Below are 26,042 nucleotides of genomic sequence, written 5' to 3'. Positions count from 1 at the left end.
ATGATCTAAAAGTGCAACAATATATGCAGAAATATTAATGCTATGTCACTGTTATTTTTTATTATTATTATTATTACCATTATTAACAGATCCGCCAGAGCCTCCAAACAACCCACCGGAAGTCCTTGATGTTACAAAGAGTTCTGTCAACTTGTCTTGGTCCAGACCTAAAGATGATGGTGGTTCTCGTGTAACTGGTTACTATATTGAACGTAAAGAGACATCTACAGAAAAATGGGTCCGGCATAATAAGACACAGATTACCACTACAATGTACACAGTCACAGGACTTGTTCCAGATGCTGAATATCAATTCCGTGTCATTGCTCAAAATGACATTGGTGAAAGTGAAGCAAGTCCTGCTTCTGAACCAGTTGTATGCAAGGATCCATTCGGTAAGATATGTCCACATTAACAGATCTCTTGAAGAGCAGCTTAATGACATTTAGGGAAAAACTGATTTTTAATTTATTTTAATTTTCAGACAAACCAAGCCAACCTGGAGAAATTGAGATCACTTCTATCTTTAAGGACAGCATTACATTAGAATGGGAACGACCTGAAAGTGATGGTGGCAAAGAGATCCTTGGCTATTGGGTTGAATATCGCCAGTCTGGAGAAAGCACCTGGAAAAAATGCAATAAGGAACGCATCAAGGACAGGCAGTTTACAGTAGGAGGTTTACTAGAGGCCACAGAATATGAGTTCCGTGTTTTTGCAGAAAATCAGACTGGCCTCAGCAGACCTCGAAGAACTGCTATGGCAGTGAAAACTAAATTAACATGTAAGCAAAGATACATTGTCACATTTGCTGTTGTAATATTGTTGTAATATTGGTACGACATAAACCATGGTGCCACATTTAAGATGCTGCCTATTTGTTTTATGTGATATTTGCTAACATGACTATCCCAAAGGACAGTCTCTCAAGAGGATCAAGTACAAATGAAAACTTATTTACAGTAATAGAGGAAAAAGTCATAGTAATCATCACTATTTTCTTCTTATTTTCTTTGTCACAGCTGGAGAAGCACCTGCCATTAAAAAAGAAATGCAGGATGTCACAACTAAACTGGGTGAGGCAGCTCAGCTGACATGCCAGATTGTTGGGAGACCTTTGCCTGATATCAAATGGTACCGCTTTGGCAAAGAGCTGGTACAAAGCAGAAAATACAAAATGTCATCTGATGGACGCAATCATACACTGACAGTAATGACAGATGAACAGGAAGATGAAGGTCTCTACACTTGTATGGCTACCAATGATGTTGGAGAAATTGAAACTAGTGGCAAGCTATTATTGCAGGCTCCTCCTCAGTTCCACCCTGGCTTCCCATTGAAAGAGAAATACTATGCAGGTGCAGGTGGCACCCTCCGCCTTCACGTTGTGTATATTGGCCGGCCAGTACCAGCAATAACTTGGTTCCATGGCAACAAGCCTTTGAGAGGATCAGAAACAGTTACTATTGAGAACACAGAACAGTATACTCATCTTGCTATTAAGAATGTCCAGCACAAGACTCATGCTGGGAAGTACAAAGTACAACTCAGTAACACATTTGGAACAGTTGACACTGTACTCAATGTGGAAATACAAGGTAATTAATTTTCTTTTCAGTATTTTGTGGAATATTTTTCAAATATTGACTGGAAAAACAAATAAAAATTTTGTGCTTTTTCTTGCACAGATAAACCAGATAAGCCAGTAGGACCAATTGTTATAGAGTCTATACTGAAGAATTCTGTGGTAATAAGCTGGAAACCACCAGAGGATGATGGAGGTGTTATGATAACCAATTACATCATAGAGAAACGTGAAGCCAAGGAAGGAGCAGAATGGCAACTCGTATCTTCAAGTATTTCAGGCACAACCTGCAGAATTGTTAACCTAACTGAAAATGCAGGCTATTATTTCCGTGTTTCTGCTCAGAATATGTATGGCATTAGTGAAGCACTGGAGGTCTCATCAGTAGTTTTTATAAAGCCTCCATTTGGTAAGTAGAGCCTAAAATATCAATGTCTGTATCCCCCTGTGTTTTCATTTAAGCCCAGCCCCACACAGCTCTTTGATCACTGCCCCACCTGTGGGACTGGGGAGAATTAGAAGGGTAAAAGCTGAAAAACTCTTGGGCTGAGATAAAGGCAGTTTAATAGTTGAAGGAAAAGCTGCATACACCAGCAATGCAAAACAAGGAATTCATTCCCTGCTTCCCATGGGCAGACAGGTGTTCAGCCATCTTCAGGAGAGCAGGGCCTCTGTCACATGTAACAGTGGCTTGGGAAGACAAATGCCATCACTTCAAATGTCCCACCCTTCCCCCCTTTTATGTGCTGAGCATGGTGTCAGGTGGTCTGGAATATCCCTTTGGTCACCTGGGGTCACCTGTCCAGGCTGTGTCTCCTCCCACCTTACCAGGCACCCCCAACTTCCTCACCAGCATGGCAGAGCAAAAAGAAGAAATGGCCTTGGCTCTGTGTAAGCTCTGCTCAGCAATAACAAAAACATCTGTATTATCAACCCTGTGTTCAGCACAAATCCAAAACACAGCCCCATATTAGCCATTGTGAAGAAGGTTAACTCTACCCCAGCCAAAACCAGCATACCCTGTAATTAATTAGTAAGGCAAGCTCACTTCAGATTTTGAACTTTGTTATTCTCTACAGACAAACCAGGACAACCCGGCCAGCCAGTAGCAAGTGCTATCACAAAGGATTCTTGCGTTGTCTCATGGAAACCACCCGCAAGTGATGGCGGTGCAAAGATTAGAACTTACTATCTTGAGAAGCGTGAGAAAAAACAAAACAAGTGGATTTCTGTAACAACAGATGAAATTCGTGAAACAGTCTACTCTGTGAAAGATCTTATTGAAGGTCTTGAATATGAGTTCCGTGTAAAATGTGAAAATCTCGGTGGTGAAAGTGAGTGGAGTGAGGTATCCGAACCAGTCATTCCAAAATCTGATGTACCAATTAAAGCTCCACATTTCAAGGAAGAACTAAGGAATCTGAATGTGAAATTTCAAGCTAATGCCACATTCGTCTGCAAAGTCACTGGTCATCCTAAGCCAATTGTCAAGTGGTACAGACAGGGCAAAGAAATCATGCCAGATGGGGAAAAGATCAAGATACAGGAATTCAAGGGAGGATATTACCAGCTGGTCATCACGAATGTAACAGATGATGATGCCACAGTATATCAAGTCAGAGCTACCAACCAAGGAGGATCTGTGTCTGGCACTGCCTCTCTGGATGTTGAAGGTGAATGAAGGGTCTTGATAATCAAGGAAAATTCATTTTAATTTTGAATATTTAGATTGTTGATGCTCTTCTCGTGTGCTTTTGGTTACGTTTTTTCTTCCTCTTTCTATTCCAGTTCCTGCAAAGATTCATTTGCCCAAGAACTTGGAAGGCATGGGAGCTGTTCATGCCCTCCGCGGGGAAGTGGTGAGCATCAAGATTCCATTCAGTGGCAAGCCACCCCCTGTGATCACATGGCAGAAGGGACAAGATCTCATCGATACAAATGGACACTACCAAGTCATTGTTACACGGTCATTCACATCTCTTGTTTTCCCAAATGGTGTTGACAGAAAAGATGCAGGGTTTTACATTGTTTGTGCCAAAAACAGATTTGGAATTGATCAAAAAACAGTTGAATTAGATGTGGCTGATGTGCCTGATCCACCAAGAGGTTTGAAGGTAACTGACGTTTCAAGGGATTCAGTCAACTTAACCTGGAATGAACCAGCTACTGATGGTGGAAGCAGGATCATAAACTACATTGTTGAGAAGCGTGCTACAACAGCAGAGCGATGGATTCGTGTTGCACAAGCTCGTGATACACGATACACAGTGGTGAACCTATTTGGCAAGACCACCTACCAGTTCCGTGTAATTGCGGAGAACAAGTTTGGCCAAAGTCAGCCTTCTGAACCTACTGATCCTGTTGTAACAAAGGAAGATAAGACCAGAGTAATGAATTATGATGAAGAAGTTGATGAAACCAGAGAAATTACAGCAGCTAAAGCGGGTCACTATTCCACAAAGGAGCTCTATGACAAATACATGATTGCAGAAGAGCTTGGACGCGGGCAGTTTGGCATTGCACACCGCTGTGTTGAGGCAGTTTCAAAAAAGACTTACCTGGCCAAATTTGTCAAAGTAAAGGGTGCCGACCAAGTTTTGGTAAAGAAAGAAATTTCCATCCTAAACATTGCTAGGCACCGAAATATCCTGTATCTACATGAGTCATTTGAGAGCCTAGAAGAGTTGGTCATGATCTTTGAATTCATTTCTGGGGTTGACATCTTTGAAAGAATCAGCACAGCTTCATTCGAACTTAATGAAAGAGAAATAGTAAATTACGTACGCCAGGTCTGTGATGCACTAGAATTTTTACATCGTCATAGCATTGGACATTTTGACATTAAACCAGACAATATTATTTACTTCACAAGAAGAAGCTCTGTAATTAAAATTGTTGAATTTGGTCAAGCCAGACAGTTGAGGCCTGGAGACAGCTTTAGACTCCAGTTCACTTCTCCTGAATATTATGCGCCTGAAGTACATCACCATGACATGGTCAGCACGGCTACGGACATGTGGTCCGTTGGTGCGCTAACATACATACTTCTCAGTGGCCTTAACCCTTTCATTGCTGAAACAAACCAACAAGTTATTGAAAATATTTTAAATGCTGAATACAGCTTTGAGGATGAAGCATTCAAAGACATAAGCGTCGAAGCCATGGACTTCATTGATCGCCTGCTAGTAAAGGAAAGAAAATCTCGGATGACAGCCGCTGAAGCGCTTAATCACGTTTGGCTAAAACAGCAGACAGAAAAGACCAGCACCAAAACCATTAAGACCTTAAGGCACAGGCGTTACTATCAAACTCTGGTAAAGAAGGAGTGGAACACAGTTGTGTCAGTAGCCCGCATTTCCTGTGGAGGCGCAATTAGATCCCAGAAAGGCATAACTGTGGCTAAAGTTAAAGTTGCCCCAATAGACATTGGGCCTATTGCTGGGCAGATAAAGCATAATGTTGCCGAAGAAGGAGGCCATGCCAAATATGTATGTACGATTGAAAACTATGATGAGTCCACACAAGTCACATGGTACTTTGGTATGAGGCAATTAGAAAGCAATGAGAAATACGAAATCAAATATGAAGATGGTGTGGCAACCATGTATGTCAAAGATGTTTCTAAATCAGATGATGGTACCTACAGATGCAAGGTGGTGAATGATTATGGTGAGGACAGCTCTTATGCAGAACTTTTTGTTAAAGGTGTGAGAGAAATTTCTGAGCACTACAGATGCAGAACTGTTAGAAAAGTGAAACGACGGGTTGATACTATGAGACTATTAGAGCATCCCCCAGAATTTACTCTGCCTTTGTATAACCGCACTGCATATGTTGGAGAAAATGTCAGGTTTGGAGTAACTATAACAGTTCACCCAGAACCTCGCTTAACATGGTACAAATCAGGCCAGAAAATCAAACCTGGGGATGATGATAGGAAGTACACTTTCGAATCAGACAAGGGTCTTTATCAACTTGTCATCAATAATGTCACTGAAGAGGATGATGCTGAATACAGTATTGTGGCACGCAATAAATATGGTGAAGACAGCTGCAAAGCTAAGCTGACTGTGATTCCACATCCCCCTCCAGCAGATGCCACGCTTAGGCCAATGTTTAAAAGATTGCTGGCAAATGCTGAATGTCAAGAAGGCCAAAATGTCAGTTTTGAGATCAGGGTATCTGGTGTGCCAAAACCAACATTGGCATGGGAGAAAGATGGTCAACCTCTATCCTTTGGTCCCAACTTTGATATAATTCATGAAGGTTTAGATTACTATGCTCTGCACATCAGAGATACTTTACCAGAAGACAGTGGCTACTACAGAGTTACTGCTACAAACAGTGCTGGATCTACAAGCTGTCAGGCTTATCTAAAAGTTGAACGCGTGAAATACGTCAAGCGTGAGTACAAGACAGAAGAAGAGCGGGAGAAGCATGTACAGAGGCAAATTGACAAGACCTTACGAATGGCAGAAATCCTTTCTGGGGTCGAAGCTGTTCCATTGACACAAACTGCACAAGAGGCTCTCAGAGAAGCTGCTATCTTATATAAACCAGCTGTTAGCACAAAGACTGTTAAAGGTGAATATGAAGTTCAGAAAGAAGAAAAGAAGGAGAAGGAGGAAAGGAGACTTCGTATGCCATATGAGATCCCAGAGCCTCGCAAACATGTTGCTCTTGAGGAAGATCAACATATTAAACACTTTGTGCCTCTGTCAGACATGAAGTGGTACAAGAGGCTGCGAGACCAGTATGAAATGCCAGGAAAACTTGAGAGGACTGTTCAGAAACGCCAGAAACGCATACGTCTTTCCAGGTGGGAGCAATTCTATGTGATGCCTCTGCCTCGCATTTCTGATCAGTACAAGCCTAAATGGCGCATACCAAAGCTGACACAAGACGATCTTGAAATTGTGAGACCAGCACGCCGGCGTACCCCATCTCCAGAGTATGAATATCACTACAGACCAAGAAGGCGATCGCTTGGTGACTTGTCTGATGAGGAATTGCTCATGCCGATAGATGACTACTTAGCCATGAAGAGAACTGAAGAGGAAAGACTGCGCCTTGAAGAGGAGCTGGAGTTAGGCTTCTCTGCTTCCCCACCAAGCAGAAGCCCCCCACGCTTTGAACTGTCTGCCCTTCGATATTCTACTGCAGGAGCACAGGTCAGTTCAGAGGAAGAAAGAAAAAGAGAGCTGAGGTATTCAAGATACCACATTCCAACTAAAGCTGAGACAAGTGCAAGCTATGCAGAGCTTCGTCAACGTCACGACAGGGCTGCCTACAGACCACCTAAACAAAAGCAAAGAATAATGGATGAGAGGGAGGATGAAGAATTGCTCCGGCCTGTTGGCACTGATCAGCGACTCTCTGGATACAGGAGTGAGCTCAAATACATGGCAGAGGAAGAAAAGAGTAGACTCAGGAGAAGGAGGGAAAGAGAAATAACTGAGATCACATCAGAAGAAGAAGAAGAAATAGAAATGGTGCAATATGCCCGCAGGGAATTTTCACCTTCTTCTAAATTACTAAGGAGAAGAAGATCCCTTTCTCCAACTTACATTGAGTTGATGCGTCCTGTATCTGAATTAATTCGACCTCGCTCACGGCCTCCTGAAGAAAGTGAGAGAAGATCCCCAACACCAGAGAGAACTCGACCACGCTCACCTAGCCCAGTTTCTAGTGAAAGATCTCTCTCCCGGTTTGAGAGGATGGCAAGATTTGATATATTTTCTAGATACGAGTCCATGAAATCTGCTCTGAAAACTCAAAAAACAATGGAAAGGCAGTATGAGGTTCTGACTCAGCAGCCTTTCACCCTTGACCACGCTCCTCGCATCACCCTGAGAATGCGCTCACACCGGGTACCGTGTGGCCATAACACTAGGTTCATTCTAAATGTCCAGTCAAAACCAACAGCCGAAGTGAAGTGGTACCACAACGGTATTGAGCTCCAAGAGAGCAGTAAGATACACTTTACCAATACGAGTGGTGTATTAACTCTGGAGATTCTCGACTGCCACATTGATGACAGTGGAACATACCGAGCTGTATGCACAAACTACAAAGGGGAATGCTCTGATTATGCAACACTAGATGTTACTGGAGGAGATTACACTACATACTCTTCCCAGAGGAGAGATGAAGAAGTACCAAGGCCAATTTTGCCTGACTTGACAAAAACAGAGGCATATGCAATCTCCTCATTTAAGAAAGCATCTGAAACAGAAGCAAGTTCCTCAGTAAGAGAGGTCAAATCAGAAGTGTCATCAACAAGAGAATCACTTTTATCCTATGAACACTATGCTGCTTCTGAAGAAAAAGTCACTGCAGCAGAAAAAAAATCACTGGAAGAAAGGACTTCACACAAAGCATTTAAAAGCACTCTGCCAGCAACAATCCTTACAAAGCCACGGTCAATCACAGTTTCTGAAGGGGAGACTGCAAGATTTTCCTGTGATGTTGATGGTGAACCAGCACCAACAATAACATGGCTCCGTGCAGGTCAGCCTATTGTTTCCTCAAGGCGCTTCCAAGTAACACGAACACAGTACAAGTCTAGCTTTGAAATTTCTTCTGTCCAGATATCAGATGAAGGAAGTTACACTGTTGTGGTGGAAAACTCTGAAGGAAGACAGGAAGCCCATTTTACTTTGACGATTCAAAGAACAAAAATTCCTGAAAAAACAGTTACATCACCTCCAAGGATCAAATCTCCTGAGCCTCGTGTAAAGTCACCAGAGCCAGTTAAGTCCCCTAAACGAGTGAAATCTCCTGAACCCATCAGCAGTCCCCCAAAAGCTAAGTCACCACCTGGAGACAAAATGGTAACAGAGAAAGTACAATTACCAACGGCTTCTCCACCAAAGATTAAACAACATCTGAAAGCAGAAACTCTTGGAGATAAGGTAAAGTTATCCTGTTCAGTTGAAAGCAATGTTTTAAGTGTCAGAGAAGTAGCTTGGTATAAGGATGGTAAAAAACTGAAAGAAGACCATCATTTCAAGTTTCATTATGCAGCAGATGGCACTTATGAGCTCAAAATCCATGAGCTCATGGAATCTGATAAAGGAGAATACACCTGTGAAATTATTGGGGAAGGAGGTGTTTCAAAAACTAACTTCCAGTTTACTGGCCAAGTATTTAAAAATATCTATTCTCAGGTAAGAGGTGTAACTGAATCTCATAAAACAGTTCAGAAAGAAGATGAGTTACTTGTGGCTTCTAGCCAGAAGAAATCAGTAGTGGCAACTGAAGAGAAATCTGCAGTTCAAGAAGTCATTAAAAAATCAGTTGTTACAGAAGATGTCAGACAATTGAAAGCAGAAATTACAGCTTCTTCAACTAAAATGACAATGTCTGAAGGGCAAAAAGTGACACTGAAGGCCAACATTCCTGGTGCCTCTGAAGTAAAATGGGTGCTGAATGGAATGGAGCTGAGAAATTCAGATGATTACAGATACGGCGTCTCTGGAAGTGATCACACGCTAACTATCAAAAAGGCCAGTAATAAGGACGAAGGTATACTCACCTGTGAGGCTGAAACTGATGAAGGCATTATTAAATGCCAGTATGTTGTGACCCTTTCTAAAGAGCGCTCCAGTGAACCAGCATTCATTGTGCAGCCTAAGTCTCAAAATGTCAATGAAGGACAAGATGTGTTGTTGACCTGTGAAGTTTCTGGGGAGCCTTCTCCCGAAGTGGAGTGGTTAAAGAATAATCAACCTGTAAGTAATCATTTAATATGTTTACGTGAAAAAATAGAATTATTAATGAAATTTATCTTAATGAAACCATTTTTGTTCCCCTCCTTAGATTGCAGTTTCATCGCACCTCAGAGTATCTCGCTCTAAAAATATATATTCTCTTGAGATTCGAAATGCCACAGTGAGTGACACTGGAAAATACACAGTCAAGGCAAAAAATTACCATGGGCAGTGTTCTGCTACAGCATCTTTGACTGTTCTCCGTAAGTTTGTTCTTCAGATCTTGTGTCCAGAATAGTCAAAACTTTTTGCTGTGGTGTGTCTACTAAAACAACTTATGATAACATCCACTGGCAGTGTTGACTTCAGTATTTTAAGACGTTCATCTTTCTTTTGTATATTACACATAACAGTCCTAAAAAGGCATTAGAAATCTTTTTAACACCCAGAGTAGCACACAGGTGCTCTATTACATCAACAGGTGCACGGTAAGAGAAAGCTATGAGCATTTGTTCTAGGATGAGTATGACCTTGGTGCTGGTGATTATTCTTTCCTCATTTAATAAAAAAATCTGTTACAATAAAATGAAGTCATTCCACAGCTAAAGGTTTTTTATGGCAACTTAATCGAACTGGGTTTACTATTTTATTGGCTATACCATATCACAGTTCCTAGCATCAAGGTGTGGTTGTGATTTGTTTGCATGACTGTGTGTGGGTTTAAAGCAAAGCTGCAGTGATTGAGTGTTCTTGTTCCCCTTTATAGCTACAAAAAAATGCAGTGAAATACAGATTTTACTCTTCTGTGTTTTTAGGAACTGAAAATATTTCACAGCTTCTACAAATATGAACTGAGCACACACAATTAATTTCTCAGTGTCTAATTCTAGCAATGGTTCTAATAAGAAACACTGTGTGATGACCTGTTTTTCCTTAAGTATGTATGGTTTTCCTTGAAGCTCATACATACTGTAAGTTTCATTGCCTATTTTTTAATTTCTAAATTTCTGCTTGTGATTTGGATATCTTGACTCAAATGATTGTAAACAAGTGTATACTCCACTGCAGTTTTCCATTGAAAGCAAAGTATGCCATCTTCATTTCTGTAAAATTAACCATACAGAACTGCATGACCTTGTTAGTTAATGTGATGTTGTTGCTTTTTCCTTCTATGTTTGCAATGCTCCTCAGCTCTAGTTGAAGAACCTCCGAAAGAGGTAGTATTGAAGACCAGTGGCGACGCAAGCATGCACGAAAGTTTTTCTTCTCAGTCCTTTCAAATGGCTTCTTCTAAACAAGAGGCTTCATTCAGCAGTTTCAGCAGTAGCAGCATGACTGAAATGAAATTTGAAAGCATGTCTGCCAAAAGCATGTCCTCCATGAAAGAATCCTTTGTAGAGATGAGCTCCAGCAGTTTTATGGGGAAATCTAGCATGGCTCAACTGGAGAGTTCAACTAGTAAAATGCTTAAATCAGGTCTGAGAGGTGAGCATTACAATTATTGGTAGAGTTAGTGCTTCAGCTATCCTGAAGTAGTCCTCAGAGTAAAGCTGCTTCATTGCTTAGTGAAAACAGACTAACTTGGTATTTCTTCCCCTATTTTATAAAGGAGTACCACCCAAAATCGAAGCTCTCCCATCTGACATCAGCATTGAGGAAGGAAAAGTTCTCACACTATCCTGTGCCTTTTCGGGTGAACCTGCTCCTGAAATAACATGGTACTGCAAAGGGAGAAAAATTACCAGTCAGGACCAGCAAGGCAGATTCCACATTGAAACCAGTGAAGATCTAACCACCCTGATCATCATGGATGTCCAGAAGAACGACGGTGGACTTTATACTCTGAATTTAGGGAATGAATTTGGCACTGATTCTGCCACTGTGAATATAAATATCCGATCACCTTAGAGAGCTTAATCTGTATTATTTACACTTGTATTTTTACAAGTGATTCATATATGGACTGAAATATCTGATATGTAAATATGAAAGAAAAATATTTTTTTACCTACCTGAACGAGACAAAGTCCAGATCTATACATTATGACTTATAGTCATTATTGACCTAAGAATTTAAAACACTTTTTTCACTGACATGTACATACTGTATATAGCCGAAGTTAACGGTTATGAAGTTTTGTACCTTTTATTTTATGACATTTTGAAACGTAACTTTTGGAACTAACAGTTGGCAGGGGAAAGTTTCCTAGCAAACGACTACCCTGCTCAACATTTAACTAATTTTTGCGCCTCAACTCATTGTTGATGTCCAAGAATGCCTCAACAGGTAGAGAGGCTCCCTGTTGAAGATTACCTACACCTAAGACATGATACTGTGCACAGTATTTCATATGTGCACAAATATTAATGTTGAATCAGAAATGTAAGGCATTGGTGATGTTTGCAATTACCCTCCTGTAAGCATTGCTTTAATGTTTTACATTGGATCTGATTATGTCATAATTTTCCTACCTGACTGACAATTTCTGGACAAAGTGCAAGCGGCCAGCACTTTGTTCACCCACTGTGTACTGTTTCTGACATATTGACTGCCTGAATAGCTTTTAAAAAAGTAACATCACCTGGCCATCCCCTTGATCAACAAAGCTATTCAGGTATTCAAGTGCAGCAGCAGTACCCCATCTCGGAGGTTCTTAGGGTGCAGTGATTGAGTTTGTGTGGTAGTATTAGACACCCAGTAGTCACTTCCGGGCAACTAAGCAATGAACCACAGTTTGAAAACAAACTGTTGCTACAACATCAAATACCAGCCTGCACTTCAATTTGCTTTAGTTCTCCTAATGTAGTAATAGAGCTTGGTAGCTGTTGAACCTCCTTGAGAACTGTTCATTTGAAATAAAGCATGCTTTCTGCACCAAAAAGTCTGTGACTCCTTCTTTATTTATTATGCTGCTTTTACAGTTCCTGTACTACACTACAGAAAAAGAGTTGCTGAAACAAAAGGTGAGACAGAAATGCAGTTCTCCAATGTGAACCAGGTAGTTAACTGTTGACAATCCAGCCATCTGTCAGAAACAGCCTATCCACCACCCAGCCTTGGAAAGTTACTTTAAAAAAAATATTCTTCATAGGTTCCATTGACAAAGGATAAATTCTAGCACATGCCTAAGATTTGTGGTGTTCTTACCCTTCTGTTATTTCCAGGCTTTCCTCTACACCGTCTTGGTTTTTTGGCAGCTTCAACCTGTACAGACTAGTTGACACTAATTGCCTGGACCAACAAGTTGTCACCTCCACTGGGTGATTAATCAATTCTGCAACCCACAAGTCAGCTGACATACCTGTCAGAGCAAAGCCTGTCTTCACATTTGGGGGGATGTGGGAGGGGTTGGGATATGTTATCTATGGGGAGAAGAGTATCAAGGTAAAGGAGAAAGTCTGCTTCTAGAATTCACTCTGTAGAAAAAGCTTGAGAGCAAATACATTCACAGAAATGAAAACACTTCAGGAGCTGTAGAATTCTCTGAAGTGGAGCAAGAGCACTACTTAGCAAACGATGCACTGCTGTGATTCTCAGCATACCACTAATACTAAAAAAAAAAATACTCAAGTTCATCAGAAGAAATGAAGCAGATAAAATGTTTAAAAACCTATTCCAGAAAGACTCACTGTAGAACCTTTTTTTATACTTTCCTATAACCCTATATATTATCACTATCCAGATTATGCAGGAAAGCTAAGACATAGGGACAAAACAAGGACTCAGGTAAAAATAAGGATTTCATAAGAGCTAAGCTCTGTGTCAGGACAAAATGGAAACTTTTTCAAGTGATGGAAGCAGTAATTATGAAAGGGTTTAAGAGCACATGATATTTCTTCCTTAGGGAGAAAAGTTAAAAAGAATAAAAATCATGATTAAAAGGCTGTGTATTTAAATCATTCAAGGAGAAAAAAAAATAAAAACCCTCAAGAAAGTTTCTAATTCTTATTTCTTTAGATGTTTAAAAACACCCCAACCAACAAACTCAATACAAGACAAAAATGCAGACTGTAGGTACAGTTGTGTTTAGTTAACAAGTAACTTGTGTACACAGGCACATAATAAAGCTAATGCTAAAGTGCACCAGATATTTAATCATCTCAGCAGAAAGAGATAAGTGATAGACAGCATCTGCAGATTCAACCATGGCCTCTTCTATACAAAGGCTCCTGGAAACTCAATCTTACATGGTCTCTACTGAGTCTCAAAACACTGAGTCGATGAAGAGGTCACTGGTGTGACTGTGTAAGCAAGTTCATCCTGCCAGGACCTCTCTGGCCCAACTCTGCACAGTACTTAAGCAAGTACTTTCAGCAGATGAGTCACTCGTCTAAAAATAGGATTTAAAATACTTAGGGGCTTTGCTGAAACACAGCTTGAATAGATAATGTTGCAGGCCAACCAGCTGAGCCAGTGTTTTTCCACAAGACTGCTAAGCAAATGCTAACCTAGAGTGACATTGCTGAAGTCACAACCTAAAGCTTCGATATTCCATTTCACAGAACACATCCCTAAGAATAACATTTTCTCAAGACAAGAGATTTAGCAGACTCTGGATGGAAAGAAATAAACATTTTGAATTATTTACTTATTATATCCAGGTCAAATACTGGGATTTCTAACTACATAAGCTGACATTTGCTCTCAGATAGATCAGATCTATTGTGCTATAGGACCAAATTTATAAAAATATCCCACCACTAATATAGTGTATGAAGCCTTTGGCACTCATGTTTCCTGAGTGCTGATGCATAAGGAAAAACTTTTTAACAAAGCTCTGTGAGCTGCTGTATAAATCCTATTATAGAGCTATGTATTTTTTCTATTTTCTACTAACATTTTACATGTGGCAGCCTGAGAAAAATAACTGTAATAGTAGAGAGTCATAATAACACTGAGAGATTAATTTTATTGCATTTTAGCTGGTTTTCAGACATAGACATTTCCTTTATTCAGGTATCACACCCCTTTTAAAAGTTTCTAATTTGCACCAAGAGGAAAAACAGCTTACACTGGACTATTCAGAGATAGTGGTGTAGCAAAACTGAAGTATATAATTTGTGAAAATGATCTTAACAGAAACAAATAGGTGTGATTTCAATTTTTAAGTAAGGAATAAGATTTTTTGCAGAAGCAACCACTGAAATATTCTTATCTCAAAGATTGCTTTCTCTCAGGAAAAAAAATTTAAAAAGCGAAGCTGAATTACTAAGTTGAAAGACATAACAACATTAATTTACAGTACTTTAAAGCCCCTGAACATTGAAATCTCACTATTTACAGCCTTCCAAATCATTGAGTGCTTTACCATTAATTCTTTATAATTGAATCTGGTAATTTCTAAGCATTCTATTTCTAATTATCTGATGTTAGGAACTTCAGAGATATAACTGAAATTACTGCTTTTCATCTAAATATATGTCCCATGCTTATATTCTTTAAGAGATGACATTTGAGCTAGTGTCAGACTGATCTCCTCAGAAGCATGAGAGATCAAAAGCAGAAGTACCAACTACCTATGCTGTTGAGGTTCAGCTCTCATTCTGCACCAGCAAGAATGATACAATCAGGTATTCCTGATAAGCTCTCCCTTAAATTTGGAAATTAAATACGTAAGAGCAGCCAGGCATTTTTTAGTCTTGCTTTGCATGGATGATTGTGATTCAGCCAGAGAATTTTCAGAAATTATTTCTTAACTCCAGTTACCAAAAGTATGACAGCACATTATCTTCACTAATTTCACTGAAATATATTTTAGGATGTTTGGCACAGGTATCTGTGTAAAGGCTGATTTAATAGAAACATATCACACATATATACATAAAGCTGAAATGATGTCTTTGTGGACCTAGAAAACCCCAAAACAGCACTGAAGCAATTACATGCAAATTTTGTGCTTGGATTTGATCACAACAACTTTTGTCTTGTGGCAGTATTTAAAATTATTACTTACTACTACATTCACTGATCAGTCTCACTTAGTTTTTGCACATGGAGTCCAGCCTCTTTTCTTCACAGTGGGTGGAAGCAGAAAAAGGTATATGTCAGTGTGACATGTACTTAACACTGCAGAAGCTGGCAGAAACCTCAGTGAGGTTTCAAAAAGCACTTCTGACAGCGTATTATTCAAGACAACACTCTCATTGCAGTATGTAGTTTACTTCTCTGAACATCTTTTTTAATACTTATTTTTACAATTGTCATGTCATACAGAATACATTAAAGCAAACATTCAGGAAAAAAAAATGTACAAGCATGTGTGTGGCTGATATGCATATGCCAGTTTGCATGAAAACTGACAGAACTGAGCATAAATGACAGCTCTGAGCTGGTATCCACAAACCCCTTTTACAAACCATTCCACTCCACTTGAACCTGACATAATGCTTTATAAACTGGCATTTTATATAAGGCCAACAGCTCATATGTTTTTCCTCAATATTTGGACCTATTTTGATTTAGATAAATCAATATTCCAAAAATTTATAAGGAAAGCTCCCATTCCCATCTGTTCTTTCCAGCCTGCTTCAAATAATTTATATACACAAAAGGAAGACTAGTTAAACCAAATTAAAGATCTGATTATAAAAACAGATTTTGGTATGTGCTTGAGTACAAAAAACCCTGTACATTTATTTAGCAATTGTGTAAATCAAGAACAGGAAATGGCTTGCTTCACGTGCTCTACAGCTAAGACTTCATAGACCAAGTTCATCCCTAAACAAACACCCCAAAAATCCCCAAAAGCTTACAATGCTCATATTAACAACCTTCTTGACCAAGGTGCTAGTAGGCACTATTGTACTATATTACTCATTAATTATTAAGAGTGTCAGACTCTGACCTCACTTACAGTTAATGCAAATTTACACTGCTGTAACTGAGAGCAGAATCCATCTTCTGGTGTATACCATCCTCAAATGATATAAAGGAGTTGCAAAAACAGACCCTCCCTTTTGTATAAATATGTCATAAATAAAACATATATAGATACAAATATTCATTACTACAGCAGCTTAAAACGGTCTAACATTTCAGCTCTTGCTTTTACCATACTTTGCTAAAAACACATCTTATGTAAGCAGAGTAAATCTTAACAGCACTGTATTAATTATTTGTGATGCTACACACCCCAGAAACAATTTATGCACATTTTGAAGCTTTCAGTAGATCTTTAGACCTTTAGTAGTGAAAGTAGGTAGAAATTTTTGATGCAAAAAGAATAAATAAATAAAAACTATTAAATATCCCATGTTTGGTACAAATACTTCATATTAAGTTATTTTTATACATTTGTTTAGAAAAATACACTAAATATTTCTACGTTCATTGCCTAAAAATAAGGACTGGATTATGTATATCCTTGTGTTTTTAAAGGCGGCAATGTCAATTTCCGCCAAGCTGCTGGAGCAGAGCCATTAGTGCCCATTCCCACAGCCCTTACACTGGCAAAAAAAAAAAAGCCATTGTGGGGCTAATCATAGCTCCAGGTGGATGACCTGGTACAAATGACCAAGAGGCCCATGGCACAAGTTGCATTTTCTCCAAAAAAATGAAAACGTTTTGCTGAATTTTATAATGCTTGTTTACTAACTATCAGTCAGACCTCCACACTTTTTTAAAAAGAGCTGCATTTACAAATGTGGATGCTTATCTGTTAAAGCCATCATTTGTTCCAAAAAATGCACATTCAAACTGTGAAATATTAGGAAAATACTCTTGCAAATAAACTATATAAAGATAAAATACACTTCAAAGATAGTATTTACGTTATTCTATAAAGTGCAGAGAAATCCTTCTAAAAAGGGAAATGACTACTTCCTATAACAACAGGATAATTACAGCAGCTTTTGCATAGCATTATTTATAGAAAATTTAATACTTTCAGTTGCTTCAGGAGGAAAAGGATGAAAAAGTCTCTTCCAGTTCAGATCTTTCCTTTGACACTGATTTACTTTCTTCAGGAATGGTTGATGATACCAGATCTCCATTGACAGCACCTCTAGAACAATGGGCAGATCCTATAAAGAGATCAATTAAGTATTTAATTTTCAATCCCCAAAAGTATCATCCGATCTGTCAATTACTGTATTTGTAAAGTATTTCCTATATATAAGCAATCAGAAGAACTAGTCAAGTTAAAGTCTGCTTGAGAGGAGTTATAATGGAGTCAAAATGCCATCAAGATTCAGAAGGAAAAACTACCAAGGAACTGACTACTAATTCAGCCCATCTAAGCAGAAGGGACTAAATTCTGATCATGATCTTTATTATTGGTAAGGATGTGTGCCTTCAGAGCTGTGCTGTTCTCTACAAAAGACAAGAAGCCACTGAAATGAATGACCTTTCCACAATGCAGCAAGTGAACTATCCCAGCAACTCACAGAAGTCAAAAAAAGGTAATTTCTTCTATGACAATAAGCAGGTGGCAAACAGCAATTTCCACATCACTTACCAGATAATCATTCATGTGAACAAATACCCCTTTTCAAGATAGGTCTTAATTTTATCTTGCCAGTAATCCCACTGTTTTAAATATAACTACTCCTGCAAGATCATCTGTAATATGGATGGAAGCCAGCACAAGTCAACCAGGTAACAAACTATACAAGTGCTCTGATTTGTAATATAGGAGTCTTACAAATAAAACATTTTTCCTCATGCCAATATCAGTGCTGCTCTAAACAGGGAAATAAATTGTACTGAAAGATACAAAAACTCCCTCCCTTTCAAACTTACTTTGAGAATCTTCAGAAGGTGTATCACTGTAAGATTCTGTATCCGAGTATGTTCTTCTGCGCCGCTGAGAAAATCGGTGAAGAGATGAACCCGGTTCTTTCACAGAGTGATTAATCCTAGAGAGGAAGTGAGATCTATTAGTAAGCAAATTTTATATACTTTAAATTTGAAATAATTTTGGTTATTTCCCACCCAAAAAATTTCATATACTTTAAATTGGAAATAACTTTGGTGCTTAGATTAAATTGGCAGTATTAATGCTTTTTTGCTAGTCTACTATAGCAGACTAAAAATAGCACAGTCAACAATCTTAGTTTCAGAACTGCAAAGCCTGAAAGTGGAAATAAAAATGAAGGAAATAATTTGAGAAACTGAAATACTGAAAAATAATGTTAGCGTTTCAAGCTCTGATTTCATGAACTTGTCAAAACAAACCATTGGCATAAAGCTTCTAGCATGATGAAATTTTGGAACTGTATTAAAAATAGCAGCTGCCACCAATAGCTGATAATCTCCACCTTTTGTTTTTAAAATTATGGTTTTTAATTTTTTCCAAGCAAACAATTCTTTTCACATTTTGATTTTAATGCTAGCATGTTCTGGGAGGTCTTTTGAAACACAAGAAAAAAACTTGAAGAAACAGAAAATTACCTTTCTGAATAGCAAGGACCAGGGTGGCTAATGGAACGCTTCATCTAGGGGAAAAAAATTCCAAAGAACAAACAACACAAAAAATGTCACAAGCTACTCAGAAGAATGATATGGATGTCTACATTACTCCTTACTTTATTTACAGTTTTTTCAAAGAGAGATGGCAATATTTTTTTTATAAAAAGCAACCACTCTCAGTTAAAAATCTGATTAAAATATATGAAAACAGATGGATTGCCGTCAATATTAAAAGTTTTGGAACATTCACACAGGAAGTTTTAGAACATTCACATAGTTTACTACAAGAAGATGCTACCTCCTATCTATGGAATTCATTCCCTCTTGCAGTGAAACTCCTCAAGGAGCCGTTGTTAATTGCTATGATATACAGAAGTATCAAGACATTCTTCCTTTACCAAATGGAAGTTCAAGTTCCTCATTACACAATAAAGCCAAATTATGCCTCTTGATTCCTTGTGGTTTCTCTGCTATTACTGTCAAATCTCTATGCATATCAAAGAAAGTTACTATTTTAAATTGTAACGATCAGCTTTGTAAGTAAAGTGATTGAAAATAAAGAGATGAAAGATCCATATGGAAAGAAAGAGATTCCCACAACAGAATTGCACAATACAGCTCATCCTGGAATACATACACAGAACTGAGAAAGCATTTGATTCCACATACATTGTCCTTCTAAGGGAATTAATGAATAGTGAATAGTTATGCAAGTAATATCTTTATCATGATATATCTTTTTGTTAAATAAGGGAATGATATATTAATACAAACATCTTGAATTACATACACTGAAATATATGCTATCTTGCTAAAGTGCTTGAAGTCACAAACCACTTAAGCAGGAGGTGAAGTTATGTAATTTTTATGATCAGTGTATAGTTAGCACTCTAAAAAAACCAAACAGTTGAACTGAGGAAAAGTTAAACCTCATTCATTTATGAGATACCTCATTACAAGGCCTTGACATGTATGATAAACTACTCTGATGATGTAAAGGCTAGCAAACTGCAAAGCAAAAGACTGAGAATGGAGAACTGATTTATATTTGGGACCAGTACTGATTTATAACTCAGTCAAGATTTCAACTGTGGACATCATAGCACATAATAATAGCATAGGGTTCTGCCACTCCTCCCCCAGCCTAACCAGCAGTATGACACTCAGAAAAGATAGTATTTCAAAATGTCTAAACCATTTGAATAGGTGATGGTGACACAGGAGAAACCAAGGGATCAGGGTGAGGCAGCTGGAACATTTCTGGCTTAAACTTGGCATTAGCAATCTTCACACATTCTTCAAGTGTTGTGATAAATGTATTACATGTGGCACTAAGCAAGGAAGAGGCTTCATTCATGTTCTGAAAGTAAATGAAAGTACAAGCATAAGCAAGGAAAAAAAATAAAATATTCAAATACAACTTTCCTCCACCACCTCTCCCAGACACACTAATCTCCCTCATTACCACTAAGAATTTATATTTCTCATTTTTTTAATCAACTGTACGCCTTACCATAAGGCCAATTTAAGAAAACACATGTGACAACATTGCAATTTCTTTCTGACATCTGAATTTCTCTAGGGTACCAGCCAACAATGCCTTACTGCAAAGCTTGTCTCAGAGTGACTAACTGGTATCAGAAGATCATTCAGTGAAACAAATGAATTGCAGCAGAAGGTATGAACAGTTTTATCACTCTAGAGCAAGGAGCTGCAGGTCCATTTCACCTACCTAAACTAGAAACTTGCTCTGTGTTGTGACTAAGTGTCAACCCCTGGCTTTGCACTAAAGGACCAACAACATTTTTCACATGCTGCTCAAGAGTGCAAAGAATGAAGTCATTCACTATTTCCAGTCCTTTCATTCAAAAGCAGGAACACATTCTAGGATTGTACTTGTGCACATTCAGAGACAGATATCTGTTCTGCTTGCTTCCAATGCCTGGAACACTAGCTTTCACTGATAAGAAAATGGAATACCATCCCACATAAGAAAGAAAGAATAGACAAACTAAGATTGTTTTAACTGCTTGAACAGAGATGCAAAACAAGACAAAATATTGTATTTCATATAAGATAGCTCTACTGGCCTTTCAACCAAATGGCTCAGGAACACAATTGGCTCCTAACACGTGGCACAATTACAGTTAAACCATCCAGGTCCTTTCCACACAGAAAATCACTATTAGTACAGCTACACACAAGCATTCAAAAACTGACATTAGGTTAAGTCCCCCAACACTGGGGAGATGAATAAAGTTTAAGACAACAACAGCAGCTTGAGGTGTATGATTTAATGGAATGAAAAGAAATTCTAAAATTGTGCACCTCAATGCTGGGAGGAGAGCGAGTCTCATCATGGTGAACAAATTCTTGTATGGTATGAACTTGCTGCATCAAAAGATCACAGTAGAGACGAAGTTCAGACATTTTGGTTTTAAGAGATTCATTGGTCTCACTTATTTCTACGGAAAAAAATGGAAATATTTATTGCATTCAATGTACCTACACATTGTAATATTTAAGCACTTTTCATTTAAAGATCAATTTAAAAATCCACTTAAACTTCCACTTGATTTTGAGGAGAACTGGATTCTGCAATGAATCAAGAATTACACTTGAAGCAAACAATACTTTTGTTAACTGGTGCTAATTTAATTACTATTATGAAAAAGGCACATTATCAGGAAAAATAAAGTTGAAATCTTTCTTGGTTGCCACTAATGTTGAAAAAATTACTGGATAAAACTTATGCCACCCACCAGAGTGGCTGGAACCAGTTACATTAAGCCTTTCAAGAGAAATTATGGAAAAAATAATAGTTACTATAAAGAGTTACTATAACATCAGACATGAAATGTCTTCACAACTACAAATAAGATTTTTATTCTAGTGACAGCAACACCTTGTAGTACTTCAACTTCTTAAGATACAAGAGGTTAATGCAGGTAACTTCTAACTCTAATACTCAGGGGGGGATTTACCATAGAGATGATTACAAATAATTACAATTTATATTAAAAGACAATAACACTGACTTTGTACCACAATATTTGCACTATGATTTTTTGAAGAAATGTTACCTAGTTACTAGTTACTCTAAGTAACACACATACCTTTTTCTTTTTTTGTTCTGGTATCTGCTAAACAGGCTTTTGCACTCCCCAGTGCTACTAGCCATCTTTGCCTTTCAGCTGCATTAACTGCTTTCATATAGAAATGCTGCTCCCCTGGGATGATTAGCTCCATTCTTGTGTTGTCTGTTGCATGAACTTGTGATAGAAGAGAAAAAAAAATGAAATTATAATCTCTGCTGAGTAACAATCATTTATTAAATACTGCTCGAAGTGTTTTAAAATGCTTATGATAACCCCCCAGTAATACAGTAAATCATAAAGCACCACTTTTAAGTAAGGAAAAGCCCAAAGCTGCTCAGCCTTTCTCTCTGTTTCCTTCACCAAAAGAGCAAAGTAATAAGCAAAATCAACTGGAATGGCAAAAAGAAAAAAGTTTTTAAAAGTGATCCTCCCCTCTTTACATCACTGATTTCATCTACACTAAAGAAACACTAACAAAAAGGAGCTACCACTGAAAAATACTTGGTGGCCCATGTAAAATAAGTTCCAGTTTTTAATATGAAAGTACCCACATCACAAGCTGAGTCACCTGTGAGGATGTGGAAGAGAGTCATAGTTAACAGCAACGGGAAGCTGGAAAACACCTTGCTATCAGCCAAGGAGGCTGACCTACAGTTAGGAATACACTAAAGACTAAACTCTTTCTTCAGAACAAATCATTCACTTACTGTCTGAAATACACCCATCACCTGTGCATGTGTGCAGCTGCCAACAGTGACAAAAGTAAAAATTACTCAGGAAACCAAAAGACTAAACACTTCTGGTTTGTAAGAATCTCCACTTTTGGATCACTGCTGCTGCTCTTTTGGAAAACTGGCTTTCATGATTCAGTCTCTATCCCTGGTCATAAGAAGAAAAAGCAGTAGAACTAAGCAGCTAGCTGACATAACTTCAAGCATGAACCATGTGCACATAACCATTAAAATCAAAAAGTAGCAAATGGTGTGTTCTAAATCTCAACAGAACTCTATTAACTATTATCATTCATTAGTAATTCATTACTATCTGTGATAATACATATTATTATTATTGATAATATTAATTATTAATATCTGTGATAATTCATTATTATCTGTGAACTACGAAGCTGACACACTGGACTATAGGTAAACAAAAACAGAGGAGGAAAAACATGTGATGCAAAAATGTATGGTTTGTGATCTTTTCTATTTCCATGGACGCTAAAACTTTCCCAAGAAGAAATCTATTAATTCTTACCTTTTATTTCACACACAGCCATCTTTATACTTCCTTTGCTGCCTTTGCAAACATCATCCTGGGAATCATAGTATGACAATATCCCATTGTCTAAAACAAACCATCGAGGCTGCCAACCTAGAGAGACCAAAAATGTGAAAGAGAAAGTTTAGTCTAATTCTTAAGTTGTAAATAAAATTAATCTCTTTGTCTGTTAAAACCTTAAAAGAGGCAAACATTAAATTATTCTTGTAAAACACCAGGAAGTAATCAATTTCTGCAGTCTGAAGACCAAAGCCACTCTATAACCAGACTAGTGTTATATGGATATTCCATTCCCATTCTTTTTGGGTGCAAGATTTTTCTTCTGTTTTCACTGTATTCTGTTCTAGAGAAAAATTATTTTAATTTAGCCACCACAGAATCCTGTTTTAAATGCTACTGTACTTCATTAAATCACATTACCATTCCATGATAAAGAAGTAATAACATGTATTGTTTCTTTTTTGTGGTTTACTAGCTGTAATGGTAAGCGTACGTGTCTTTTCAAATGCAGAGTGATAACTAAAAAGCACATCCATACTCAAATTTAAAAGCAGAATGTTAAGAACTACAAATTCTAAAGGATAAGAACTCACACAGAAAATATTTCAAATGGTGCATGTATGTCAACACTAATACTCAAAGAATATGCAATTCAGAAGACTGTCCTGTAAAATGCAACTCAAAAATGCATGGATCTTTTCTTCTGTTACATTCTGTTGCAAGACGTGGACTCTGTACTGTCCTTATCTCCTGTCAATGCCTGTCAAAACAGTCTGATTCTGCTAAAAAGGGACCCTATATGAATGACTATTCCATCCTGACATTGTTCTATTAGAACAAAACAGAAGCAAAGGACTTAAAATATTGGAAAAAAACAGAAGCAAAGGGCTTAAAAGGCCAAGTGCCTCACAGAAGCAAGCCAAAGAACAAAAACACCTCTTGTAATCTGAAGCTGGGCAGTATCCTACATTGGAGAAAATATTTAACAAATTTGTACTTCACAAACTCTTATTTGAGGAGGGAAAAAAAAAAAGCAGCCATATTTCTGGTTTGCTTTTAATGAAAGTAGAAACTAAATGTTTTCTGCAACACTTCAGCAACACTCCTTTGCTGCTTGGTGTCTAGCATTGGGTACTACTGCCCATTTTTGGCCACAAAAACAGACACTATACAGACAGTAGAATAACAATGTAGATGACAATAAAACTTAAACATTTTGCTAATATGATTAGACTACCTTTTAGAAAAATACTGCCCTCCTACATTCTGAAGACTGTAGGTAATCCCTGACTAATTTTGAAATGCAGAAGCAGCTGCTCTCTATTGGCCAGCACAAGCCTAAGGAAGGGTTCTGAAGCTGACTGGTTCTGAAGAGGACTACTGGCTTTCAGGAGAAGTTAGCTGCATGCTAACAGTCCATTGTATGCATAGCATTCCCAGCTACTGTTGAGTATTTGCTTATTAAATAACAGACTTTAAAGAGGAGCAAACACTACAAGAGTTCATTGCCCTAATCCATTTATCTTTCCTCATGGCAATGTTTTCAGTCATGTGAGTGAAAGTGACAACTTTCACTGTTTTGAAAACAACCTTGTGCTCATTCTTTCTCTCATAACCACAACTTTCCCTCTATGTGTTTTCTATATAGTTACTGTGAAGAGGAGACAAAGACATCAAATTTCTATTTAATTACAGTACTACTGCTCCCTTTTACCAGAAGGCCCATATCTGTGGATACATAATTGCTCTGCAAAATGCAAGATTATGCTCTGTACACTTTATTCCACAGCACATCCATACAATCCTCACAACGTGGCCCACATTTTATAATCCCTCAGAACCAAGTTTCACACTACTTCACACTCACAACCTGCATATGCTGAAACAGAATTCCCCATATGAAGTGCTGAAGAACCAGAGGGCAAAGAAGATATTGCCAAAGCAGTGTAATAAGAGGCACGATAAAGCATGGTATGTGATCCAACGCTGATCTCCTTGGGAGAGACAATTAGTCCTATCACAGTGTCAGAGGAGAAATGTTTCACCTTGCCCGCTGCCTGCTCCAGAGGGACATAGTGTATCACAGTAGAGGATCAGCCAAACAGAACATGGCAAATGCTGATAATTGGTGCACTTTGTGTCTGCAGCACCTCCAAAAACACACTTAATGAAACTGATGTTCATCTAGTGCTTTCCAGGTTGGGATACAGGAGCTCCCTGTCCCGCTGAGAGTCTCTGACTAACTCGGCAAGGCGCAATCCAGGTCGCGAGAGGGGCTCGGCAGAAGGCCCGGGCCGAGCACAGCTCCGCACGGCTGCCGGGGCAGTGGCTTCACTCGGCCCGGCCCGGCCCGGCCCGGCCCGGCGCACCGGGCGAGAGCGGCAGCGCCGGCGCTGCCCCGCCAGGCGCGGCCCCCGGCCCGGCCCCGGAGCCGGATCCAGGCCACCGCCTCCCCAGGGCCGCCTCCGTCGCGACGCTCGGCCGAAGCTTGGCTCCGAGCACCAATGTCTCAGCCAACGCGTTACCGACAGCTCCGGCCGCCCGCAGGACGCCGGGACCCCCGAGGCAGCAGCAACAGCAGCGGCGCATCACGGCCGAAGCCGAGCCGAGCTCCAACCGCCGCCCCCCGGGCCCGGCCCCCGCGCCTACCCGCTAGATAGTTGGTCCACTTGTATAGGACACCCTCCATCGCTCAGAGCCCGGCGCCGGGCCGCATCCTCCTGCTCCGCCGCGGGGAACGGGCGGCCGCGGCCGCCGCGGGGATGGCGCTCCCCTCCCGGCCCCACCGCGGCCTCCCCCGCGCGGAGGCGGAGCCGCTCAGCTCAGGCGCGGCGGCCGCGGCGGCTCCGGCGGCGCCGTCCGCCCCGCGGGGCGCTCTGCATCCCCCATGCGCGCCCGGCCACGCTCCCGGCCCCGCCGCCCCGCGGCCGCTTCCGACGTCCCTTCCACTTCCTGAG

General features: G+C 39.3%; 2 protein-coding genes across 2 annotated transcripts in view; one reads left to right on the top strand and one right to left on the bottom strand.

The window, feature by feature from the left end:
* Nucleotides 1-12,179, top strand: part of TTN (titin) — a 236,589-nt gene extending 224,410 nt beyond the window's left edge. The window contains exons 307-315 of the mRNA XM_059852303.1: nucleotides 90-395; nucleotides 485-784; nucleotides 1,023-1,598; nucleotides 1,689-1,994; nucleotides 2,665-3,258; nucleotides 3,374-9,318; nucleotides 9,407-9,560; nucleotides 10,489-10,782; nucleotides 10,907-12,179. Of these exons, the coding sequence (XP_059708286.1) occupies nucleotides 90-395; nucleotides 485-784; nucleotides 1,023-1,598; nucleotides 1,689-1,994; nucleotides 2,665-3,258; nucleotides 3,374-9,318; nucleotides 9,407-9,560; nucleotides 10,489-10,782; nucleotides 10,907-11,205 (8,774 nt within the window). The 3' untranslated portion in view covers nucleotides 11,206-12,179. The remainder of the gene's footprint in view (nucleotides 1-89; nucleotides 396-484; nucleotides 785-1,022; nucleotides 1,599-1,688; nucleotides 1,995-2,664; nucleotides 3,259-3,373; nucleotides 9,319-9,406; nucleotides 9,561-10,488; nucleotides 10,783-10,906) is intronic.
* A 3,262-nt stretch (nucleotides 12,180-15,441) lies between these two features.
* Nucleotides 15,442-25,892, bottom strand: PLEKHA3 (pleckstrin homology domain containing A3). The gene is made up of 8 exons (XM_059853191.1): nucleotides 25,735-25,892; nucleotides 23,062-23,178; nucleotides 21,823-21,978; nucleotides 21,035-21,171; nucleotides 19,902-20,066; nucleotides 18,689-18,732; nucleotides 18,038-18,153; nucleotides 15,442-17,319 (listed from the first exon to the last, which is right to left on the bottom strand). Exons 1-8 carry the CDS (start codon nucleotides 25,772-25,774, stop codon nucleotides 17,192-17,194), a joined length of 903 nt encoding a protein of 300 aa, XP_059709174.1. The 5' UTR covers nucleotides 25,775-25,892; the 3' UTR covers nucleotides 15,442-17,191.
* Nucleotides 25,893-26,042: the final 150 nt, after the last annotated feature.

The sequence above is a fragment of the Haemorhous mexicanus genome, chromosome 8 (genome assembly GCF_027477595.1).
Source record: "Haemorhous mexicanus isolate bHaeMex1 chromosome 8, bHaeMex1.pri, whole genome shotgun sequence".
NCBI classification, from domain to species: Eukaryota; Metazoa; Chordata; class Aves; order Passeriformes; family Fringillidae; genus Haemorhous; species Haemorhous mexicanus.
The sequence above is the reverse complement of the archived record's forward strand: the minus strand, read 5'-3'. Positions and strand labels throughout refer to the sequence as shown.